This window comes from Dreissena polymorpha, chromosome 14 (genome assembly GCF_020536995.1).
Source record: "Dreissena polymorpha isolate Duluth1 chromosome 14, UMN_Dpol_1.0, whole genome shotgun sequence".
NCBI classification, from domain to species: Eukaryota; Metazoa; Mollusca; class Bivalvia; order Myida; family Dreissenidae; genus Dreissena; species Dreissena polymorpha.
In genome coordinates this window covers 1,622,583-1,633,713 of record NC_068368.1, presented here as the reverse complement: position 1 = coordinate 1,633,713, position 11,131 = coordinate 1,622,583, and the positions used below count along the sequence as shown (strand labels likewise).

General features: G+C 34.7%; 1 protein-coding gene across 4 annotated transcripts in view; it reads left to right on the top strand.

Annotated features, from left to right (window-relative positions):
- The window catches only part of LOC127858031 (probable hydrolase PNKD), a 20,450-nt gene extending 10,297 nt beyond the window's left edge, over positions 1 to 10,153 (top strand). The window contains exons 8-10 of one of the 4 annotated variants that reach the window (XR_008038732.1): positions 702 to 817; positions 1,998 to 3,083; positions 6,316 to 10,153. Coding sequence is in view for 1 of the 4 variants with exons in the window: in XM_052394873.1 (XP_052250833.1) it covers positions 702 to 817; positions 1,998 to 2,189 (308 nt within the window). In the remaining 3 variants the exon portion in view is untranslated. Of the gene's footprint in view, positions 1 to 701; positions 818 to 1,997 lie in introns of all 4 variants that reach the window. The other 3 variants (XR_008038731.1, XR_008038733.1, XM_052394873.1) reach the window with 3 other exon arrangements.
- The last annotated feature ends 978 nt before the right edge of the window (positions 10,154 to 11,131 follow it).

The window sequence follows — 11,131 nt, the reverse complement described above, 5'->3', positions numbered from 1 at the left end:
GATGGCACTTTTCCCCTGGACTAGATTTTTGCTAAGAAGAGACTTTCTTTAAAGGAAAAATATCATACAAGTTGATTTGAACCTGGGCCCTTAAGAAGAAGAATTCCATTAGAATTTACACCAGCATTATGCAGGCTTTCTAATTTGAATCGGTATTTATTTGTGTACTAGTGGTTTTTTTGTACTTGTAAGTTGAAAACAATTTTTTTCAATTTCCATTAATGAATATCCATATGAAAACATGTGTTGCAACGTTGTTGTTTTTTTATGCCCCCAGATTGAATGATTGGGGTATTTTGTTTTTGGCCTGTCTGTCTGTCATTGTATGTGTGTGTCCCAAAACTTTAACCCTGGTCATAACTTTTGCAATATTGAAGAAAGCAACTTGATATTTGGCATGCATGTGTATCGCATGGAGCTGCACATTTTAAGTTGTGAAAGGTCAAGGTCATCATTCAAGGTCAAAGGTCAAATGGCTTTAAAGAGCAGTAGGGGGATTGTGTAACAAACACAGCTCTTGTTTTCGAAAAGAATGTTTTTATGCTTATTTGAATATAATGCATTCATTCTGTTTTGATTCTATGACTAGTTGCAAAAGGTTCTATAGTTCTGGTCTATTGATTTTTAACGAAAACTATTTTATATAAAGCTATGAAGAAATCCTGTAATCCAGTATAAACCTGTTTATGTTTCCTTCACAGGTCATGAGTATGCATTGAACAACCTTGAGTTTGCCTGCCACATAGAACCTGATAACCAGCATGCAAGGGAGAAACTGGAGTGGGCTAAGAACAAGAGGCAGAAACGACTTAAAACTGTAAGGCTGGACCATTCCAAAAGTATTTGTTTGCCTTGATCAAATTTGTCTTTCCCAAAAAACTTATTTCAATGTATGTATGTTTAAATAGATTTAAATATTTTGCACCGTGCTCTGTGAAAGGGGTATAATGCATGTGTGTAAAGTCTCTTCCCAAATTAGCCTGCAAGTTTGCACAGGCTAATCAGGGACAAAACTTTCAACCTAGATTGGAGTTTTGCTAGGAAGAGACGGAAAGTTTCGTCCCTGATTAGCCTGTGCGGACTGTGGACAGGCTAGTCTGGGACAACACTTTACGAGCATGCATTTTACCATCATTTCACAGAGCAGGTCCCATTAATAATACAAAAATAATTGTGTGTTAATGTTCCTCAAGGTTGAATTTTTATACATTTGTGCACTATTATTCATTTTTTCTTTTCAAGACAATTGATAAAGGCAAACATCTGATGTTACATGTATAAACATGTAATTAATAGTTCAAATAAAATAGTACTAAGAAAACTAGCCATGTTTTGTTTAAAATGCTTTAAAATGCGAGAAAATGTCTTATATATGTAGGATAAATTATATTGTTTTCACAAAGACAATATGCTTATAATTATGTTTTATCATATAAAACGTGACGTCTCATCAGGATCCACATTGTTTGCTATTCTGATAGTATTCTTTGAAAAAAATCGAAGAAAATGCTAATTTTAGAAATTCAGCAGACGACATTTTAGCAGACGACAAATTTTCCAGCATGCAAAGGGTTAAGTACTGGTTAACCAGCTAACCTAGAAAACGTGTGGGATGGTTAACTGATCCCAGTGATATGACTGTGTGGGTTGGTTAACTGATCCCAGTGATATAACTTAAATACTCTTAAAATGCAAAAAAACTGCATTTTCTGTTTGACTTTTTTCAGCTCAGAAGTTAAGTGAAAATGGCTATATGCAACCAGCATAAAACCAGAACATCCTGCAAGTAACTTGCAGTCTGTTCAGGTTTAATGCTGGGCTCATCAATATCTCAGGTTGGAACTGAAGCCTTTTAAACTTTAATCTAGTCTGAAAGGTCTTAAAGTTAATGTCTTCTAAGGTACTACAATGCGTCACGATTCTGAGTGGTAAAGAGTTAGAACAGTTTTGTCATTAACTTATGGCCAAAACTAACCCTAAGATGTCACTGTCCGCAGTGTCCGTCCACGGTTGCCGAAGAGCTCCTTTACAACCCGTTTCTACGCACCAGTCAGGCGTCCATCTTGAAGGTGGTCGCCTTGACAACGGAGGACGAGGAGGAGAAGCTGGGCCCGCCCTCAGACGAGACTCGCGCCCTTGTACTGGCAGAGCTCAGGGAGCAAAAAGACGCTTTCAAATACATCCAGTGATCAAGATTGTTTGTTATGTGATTTGGTTGGAAATTAAGATATGTGTTACAGTAGATCTGGCATTCTGTGTACGGTGGTGACAGGGCAAGTTTTAAATAACTAACGCATGTGAGATGAGACTTAGGTTAACAGGATGATTCATTTTGTTCCGTTTTTTTTTAAGAAATAAAAATGCGCAAAAATCTGCTTATATCTTATATTGCTTTTATAACAATTTGTTTTAAATGTTGTTATTTTGTTTAACCACCTAGACTTATTTAAACTTCCTGGATTTTTATTTATTAAAATCCAACCACATTAAATTATTTAATATTTGCAAAAACACTCTTACAACTGAAGTATCTGTAAGGATTGGTGAATATGGGCCCACAACTGTGATAAAACCAATTATTTGTATTTAAAGAGGAGAAGCAGGGGTGTGGACATATTTTAAAAGCTTTAACATGATTTCCTTTTTAATATTATAGTTAATCGTCCGTGAGATAGACCGTGAACTTATTTACCAACTTTTAATTAACTTTCTTTTTTAAGACATCAAACAAATAAGCTGTTCTGCTCCGTAGCATTGCTCTTCTGATCTACATCAAATAAACGCTTCTATAATGGTTTCACTTCAGATCTCAAACTTTTTTCCGCTAATTTACATATAAACTATAACCTTAATTTATGAGGAGATGCTTTAGCATGAACCTGAACTCAATGTTTTTTCATTATGTGAACATTCATGTGACATAAGTTTACATTATAGTAAAATTGTAAAAAAAGTTGGAGGTAAGGATACGTTTAGTACCGAGTAGGTCTGTTTGGCAAAGAAAACTTGACCATCCAAAATTCATTCAAAGGGAACTAAAACAGTTTTAAATCTCTTTCAGTCATATTCTTTTCCACAATTAGGTGTTCACAATAACTGTTTAACGCACGGATAAATATTTTAACAATCATAGCACTGTAGAAACATCATAACTGATCAGTTTTTTAGACATGGAAAATGACTGTGAACTTAAATAAAAAGAGTAAAAAACTGCAACTTAATTTGTAGCAATGAATTCACAATGTACTTTTTTGGTGGATGAATTAATATTCTACATACAGCATAATGGCAGATAACTTTTGCTTATGTTGAAGGTTTTTACACGTAAAAGACGAGAAATTTGTATAGATGAAGCATCTGACGATTTAAAACATTTGTTTTCATGGCAACACTTTGTGAATTGTGCAAGCAACAGGCATCTGAGCTGTTCCTGAGAATGGGGTGTACGTTAGAGATTGCGATTGAAAACTGGAGGATATTTATAGAGTTGTATGTGTACAGCGTTTTTTTTAAATAATATACATTTGTGTGTGTAAATCATAAAATGTATTTTTTATGAAGAAATCCATAATTTTAGGGTGACACTATTGTGTTGTCGTAACACGATTATTTTTAAATTATAACCATTATGGCATAATTGAGCTAAATAGAAGTTGGTTACAATAGTTAAAAAATTTTCCTTCAGACAGGCTGCATATCCTTACTTTTAATGAGAAAGATTGTGTATGTATATACATGTCATATATTGTATTTATACACATGTACATATGTCTATAACTGTCATATATTGTATAAATACACATGTATGTGCATACCTTTCATAGATTGTATAAATACACTTGTATATATGTATATTTATCTAAACACATGTATATTTGTTTACCTGTTTTAGATTGTATTAATACACATGTATGTGAATATGTGTTTTAACACATGTATATGTGTACACCTTTCATAGATTGTATTAAAACACATGTATACATGTATATGTATTTAACACATGTATATTTGTATACTTGTCAAAGATTGTATTAATACATATGTATATAAACACATGCATATGTGTATACCTGTCATAGAATGTATTAATACATATGTTTATGAACACATTCATATGTGTATACCTGTCATAGATTGTATTAATACATATGTATATAAACACATGCATATGTGTATACCTGTCATAGATTGTATTAATACATATGTTTATGAACACATTCATATGTGTTTACCTGTCATAGATTGTATTAATACATATGTTTATGAACACATTCATATGTGTATACCTGTTATAGATTGTATTAATACAAATGTTTGTGTATATTCATATCACAGATTGTAATAATACACATGCATATGTGAATACCTGTCATGTTTAAGAGATGTATATGTGTATACCTGTTTCAGTTTGTATTTAGACACATGCACATGTGTAACCCAGTCAAAAGATTTTAGTTATACCCAGTGATTATTTCTGTCAATCATTGGAAGATGATTATTTTGTGCAAATAATTAAACTTTCGGTCTTATTTGCAAATAAAGTGAATTTTTATAGTTACTGACATAAAGAATATAATAATCACTTTCACAAATTCGTAGATTTTATCCCCAAACAATTGAATGCCTTGTCTTTTCCCCAAATCATTAAAAAGACGAGTAATTCAATAAGAATTATTATTTAGTAATTATTAAACCTTTGAAACATTGTTCCCGGCGCGGAAGCCTCTTTTTTTACAGTATTGCCTGCTCAGCATGTACATCGCATGAGAACAAGTTAGTGCAGAGACGACACCTGTGTACGCAATAACTGAATACTAAAAAGTGCGTTATTATAACTGTTGGACTCTTCTTGTTTGATATATATTTTGCCGTGCTCTGTGAAATAGGTGTTAAATACATGTGAATAAAGTGTCGTCCCAGATTAGCCTGTGCAGTCTGCAGAGGCTAATCAGGGAAAACACTTTCCACTCTAATGGTATTTTTCATTTAAATAAAGTATCTTCTGTGCAAAAAATCCAGTTATGGCGGAATGATTCGCCCCTAATTAGCCTGTGAATATTGCACAGGCTAATCTGGGACGACACTTTACACGCATGCATTAAACCCCTTTTTCACAGAGCGCGGCTCATTTATACTCGCTCTGTATCTAATACACTATATCATATGTTTACAGTATACTAGGAGAATTATCGTAATAGTATTAAAGACATGTAAATTGTACACAAGAACAAAAATATATAACTGCATTAAGTTGGATCAATGTTGTTGCTCTGGTATATTTTTAATAGCATATAATAGCTCACTGATTGGCCTGCAGATCCATACCAACTGTCATATAATAGCTAACTGATTGGCCTGCAGATCCATACCAACTGTCATATAATAGCTCACTGATTGGCCTGCAGATCCATACCAACTGTCATATAATAGCTCACTGATTGGCCTGCAGATCCATACCAACTGTTATATAATAGCTCACTGATTGGCCTGCAGATCCATACCAACTGTCATATAATAGCTCACTGATTGGCCTGCAGATCCATACATGTACCAACTGTCATATAATAGCTCACTGATTGGCCTGCAGATCCATACCAACTGTCATATAATAGCTCACTGATTGGCCTGCAGATCCATACCAACTGTCATATAATAGCTCATTGATTGGCCTGCAGATCCATACCAACTGTCATAAAATAGCTCACTGATTGGCCTGCAGATCCATACCAACTGTCATATAATAGCTCACTGATTGGCCTGCAGATCCATACCAACTGTCATATAATAGCTCACTGATTGGCCTGCAGATCCATACCAATTGTCATATAATAGCTCACTGATTGGCCTGCAGATCTATACCAACTGTCATATAATAGCTCATTGATTGGCCTGCAGATCTATACCAACTGTCATATAATAGCTCATTGATTGGCCTGCAGATCTATACCAACTGTCATATAATAGCCCACTGATTGGCCTGCAGATCCATACCAACTGTCATATAATAGCTCACTGATTGGTCTGCAGATCCATACCAACTGTCATATAAAAGCTCAGTGATTGGCCTGCAAACTATAACCTAAATTTATGAGGAGATGCTTTAGCATGAACCTGAACTCAATGTTTTTTCATTATGTGAACATTCATGTGATATAAGTTTACATTATAGTAAAATTGTAAAAAAAGTTGGAGGAAAGGATACGTTTAGTACCGAGTAGGTCTGTTTGGCAAAGAAAACTTGACCATCCAAAATTCATTCAAAGGTAACTTAAACAGTTTTAAATCTCTTTCAGTCATATTCTTTTCCACAATTAGGTGTTCACAATAACTGTTTAACGCACGGATAAATATTTTTACAATCATAGCACTGCAGAAACATCATAACTGATCAGTTTTTTGACATGGGAAATGACTGTGAACTTAAATAAAAAGAGTAAAAAACTGCTACTTAATTGCTAGCAATTAATTCACAATGTACTTTTTTGGTGGATGAATTGATATTCTACATACAGAATAATGGCAGATAACTTTTGCTTATGTTGAAGGTTTTTACACGTAAAAGACGAGTAATTTATATAGAAGAAGCATCTGACGGTTTAAAACATTTGTTTGCATGGCAACACTTTGTGAATTGTGCAAGCAACAGGCATCTGAGCTGTTCCTGAGAATGGGGTGTACGTCAGAGATTGCGATTGGAAACTGGAGGAAATTTATAGAGTTGTATGTGTTCAGCGTTTTTTTTAAATAATTTACATTTTTGTGTGTAAATCATAAAATATATGTTTAATGAAGAAATCCATAATTTTAGGGTGACGCTATTGTGTTGTTGTAACACGATTATTTTTAAATTATAACTATTACGGCATTATTGAGCTAAATAGAAATTGGTTACAAAAGTTCAACGTTTTTCCTTCAGGCAGGCTGCATATCCTTACTTTTAATGATATAGATTGTGTATGTATATACATGTCATATATTTTATTTATACACATGTACATCTGTCTATAACTGTCATATATTGTATAAATACACATGTATGTGCATACCTTTCATAGATTGTATATGTATAAATACACTTGTATATATGTATATTTATCTTAACACATGTATATGTGTTTACCTGTTGTAGATTGTATTAATACAAATGTAAGTGAATATGTGTTTTAGCACATGTATATGTGTACATGTATACCTTTCATAGATTGTATTAAAACACATGTATACGTGTATATGTATTTTGACACATGTATATTTGTATACTTGTCAAAGATTGTATTAATACATATGTATTTAAACACATGCATATGTGTATACCTGTCATAGATTGTATTAATACATATGCATATGAACACATTCATATGTGTATACCTGTCATAGATTGTATTAATACATATGTATATAAACAAATGCATATGTGTATACCTTTAATAGATTGTATTAATACATATGTATATGAACACATTCATATGTGTATACCTGTTATAGATTGTATTAATACAAATGTTTGTGTATATACATATCACAGATTGTAATAATACACATGCATTTGTGTATACCTGTCATGTTTAACAGATGTATATGTGTATACCTGTTTCAGTTTGTATTTATACACATGCACATGTGTAACCCAGTCAAAAGATTTTAGTTATACCCAGTGATTATTTCTGTCAATCATTGGAAGATGATTATTTTGTGTAAATAATTAAACTTTCGGTCTTATTTGCAGATAAAGTGAATTTTTATAATAACTGACATAAAGAATAAAATAACCACTTTCACAAATTCGTAGATTTTATCCCCAAACTATTGAATGCCTCGTCTTTTCCCCAAATCATTAAAAAGACGAGTAGTTCAAAAAGAATTATTATTTAGTAATTATTAAACCTATGAAACATTGTTCCCGGCGCGGAAGCCTCTTTTTTTACAGTATTGCCTGCTCAGCATGTAGATCTCATGAGAACAAGTTAGTGCAGAGACTGAATCAATGTTGTTGCTGTGTTATATTTATGCCCACCTTCGAAGTAGAGGGGGTATATTGCTTTGCACATGTCGATCGGTCTGTCGGTCGGTCCGTCCACCAGGTGGTTTCCGGATGATAACTCAAGAACGCTTGGGCCTAGGGTCATGAAACTTCATAGGTACATTGATCATAAATTGCAGATGACCCCTATTGATTTTGAGGTAACTAGGTCAAAGGTCAAGGTCACGGTGACCCGAATTAGTAAAATGGGTTCTGGATGATAACTCAAGAACGCTTAGGCCTAGGATCATAAAACTTGATAAGTAGATTGATCATGACTCGCAGATGACCCCTATTGATTTTCAGGTCAATAGGTCAAAGGTCAAGGTCACAGTGACCCGAAATAGTAAAATGGTTTCCGGATGATAACTCAAGAACGCTTAGGCCTAGGATCATGAAACTTCGTAGGTAGATTGATAATGGCTGGCAGATGACCCCTATTGGTTTTCAGGTCACTAGGTCAAAGGTAAAGGTCACGGTGACCCGAAATAGTAAAATGGTTTCCGGATGATAACTCAAGAACACTTATGCCTAGAATAATAAAACTTCATAGGTACATTAATCATGACTCGCAGATGACCCCTAATGATTTTCAGGTCACTAGGTCAAAGGTCAAAGTCACGGTGACCCGAAATGGTTAAATGGTTTCCAAATGATAACTCAAGAACGCTTATGCCTAGGATAATGAAACTTGATAGGTAGATTGATCATGACTCGCAGTTGACCCCTATTGATTTTCAGGTCACTATATCAAAGGCCAAGGTCACGGTGACCTGAAATAGTAAAATGGTTTCCGGATGATAACTCAAGAACGCTTATGCCTAGGATCATGAAACTTGATAGGTACTTTGATCATGACTTGCAAAGTACCACTATTGATTTTGAGGTCACTAGGTCAAAGGTCAAGGTCATGGTGACCCGAAATAGTAAAATGGATTCCGGATGATAACTCAAGAAAGCTTATGCCTAGGATCATGAAACTTCATAGGTACATTGATCATGACTCGCAGATGACCCATACCGATTTTGAGGTCACTAGGTCAAAGGTCAAGTTAATGGTGACCCGAAATAGTTAAATGGTTTCCGGATGATAACTGAAGAACGCTTATTCCTAGGATCATGAAACTTTATAGGTAGATTGATCATGACTCGCAGATTACTCCTATCGATTTTCAGGTCACTAGGTCAAAGCTCAAGGTCACGTTGACCCGAAATAGTAAAATGGTTTCTGGATGATAACTCAAGAACGCTTATGCCTAGGATCATGAAACTTGATAGGTAGATTGATCATGACTCGCAGTTAACCCCTATTTATTTTCAGGACACTTTATCAAAGGCCAAGGTCAAGGTGACCTGAAATAGTAAAATGGTTTCTGGATGATAACTCAAGAACGCTTATGCCTAGGATCATGAAACTTGATAGATACATTGATCATGACTTGCAAATGACCCCTATTGATTTTGAGGTCACTAGGTCAAAGGTCAAGGTCATGGTGACCCGACATAGTAAAATGGATTCCGGATGATAACTCAAGAAAGCTTATGCCTAGGATCATGAAACTTCATAGGTACATTGATCATGACTAGCAGATGACCCCTATCGATTTTGAGGTCACTAGGTAAAAGGTCAAGTTCACGGTGACCCGAAATAGTAAAATGGTTTCCGGATGATAACTGAAGAACGCTTATTCCTAGGATCATGAAACTTGATAGGTAGATTGATCATGACTCAAAGATTACTCCTATTGATTTTCAGGTCACTAGGTCAAAGGTCAAGGTCATGGTGACCCGAAATAGTAAAATGGTTTCCGGATGATAACTCAAGAACGCTAATGGCTAGGATCATGCAACTTCATAGGTACATTGATCATGACTGGTAGATGACCCCTATTGATTTTCAAGTCACTATGTCAAAGGTCAAGGTCACAGTGACAAAAAACATATTGACACAATTGCTGTCACTACAACGGAGAGCCCATATGGGGGGCATGCATGTTTTACAAACAGCCATTGTTTTCTTTCTGTTTTATATAAGTAAATTCAGAATTTTACATGCATGTTACCATATTACAATACGTTTGATTTGTTTTATTATTGTGTTTTAAATTGATGCAATTAAATGTTACTGTGTAATATACTTTGTTTCTTTCTTAACTCTTTCAGTGCTGGAACCGAATTTTGAAGGCCTTTGCAAACAGTTTGGATCCAGATGAGACGCCACAGAACGTGGCGTCTCATCGGGATCCAAACTGTTTGCTATTCTGATAGTATTCTTTGAAAAAATTCGAAGAAAATGCTAATTTTAGAAATTCAGCAGACGACATTTTAGCAGACAACAAACTTCCCAGCATGCAATGGGTTAATGTCCTGTGACTACCAATCTTGAGCAAAACATAACATGCTCTTGTTTTTTAACCCTTTCTCTCTCAGATGCAAAGTGAAAAAGGCTATGTGCAACCAGCATAAAACCAGAACAGCCTGTGAGTAACTCGCAGTCTGTTCAGGTTTTATGCTGTTTGCTGCTCATCAGTAACTAAGGTATGGGAATGAAACCTTTAAAGTTTGGATTTAATAATAAAGGTATTAAATTAAATTTGACTTTCTTTAGGACTACACTTGCATCAAAATACTTATTAACCCATATATGCATAATGCGGCGTCTCATCTTGGTCTGCGCTGTTTGCTTAAAGGACTTTCTGTAAGAATTATTCTTAATATAGAAAAAAATATACCAGACATCCCTAATTTCAGAAATAAATTGATCCAATTTAAAAGGATGGGAGAGTCCACTGGGCATAAATGGGTTAAAGAGGTAAAGGGTTAAAAGCATGCATGTTTCTGATTATTCTGCAGTAATACAATTATATATGACCGATTTCACTGCTTTGTCCTATTGTATATAACAAGATCAGATCCATACCAACTGTCATATAATAGCTCACTGATTGGCCTGCAGATCCATACCAACTGTCATATAAAAGCTCATTGATTGGCCTGTTTCACATAATCATTGTCGTCACACTAATAGCTTGTCTCAGTATCTATTTAATTATTGCTTGTGCCTCTTCAAAATTGAAAAAAAAACAGTTGGAAACACATGAAATTTCAGCG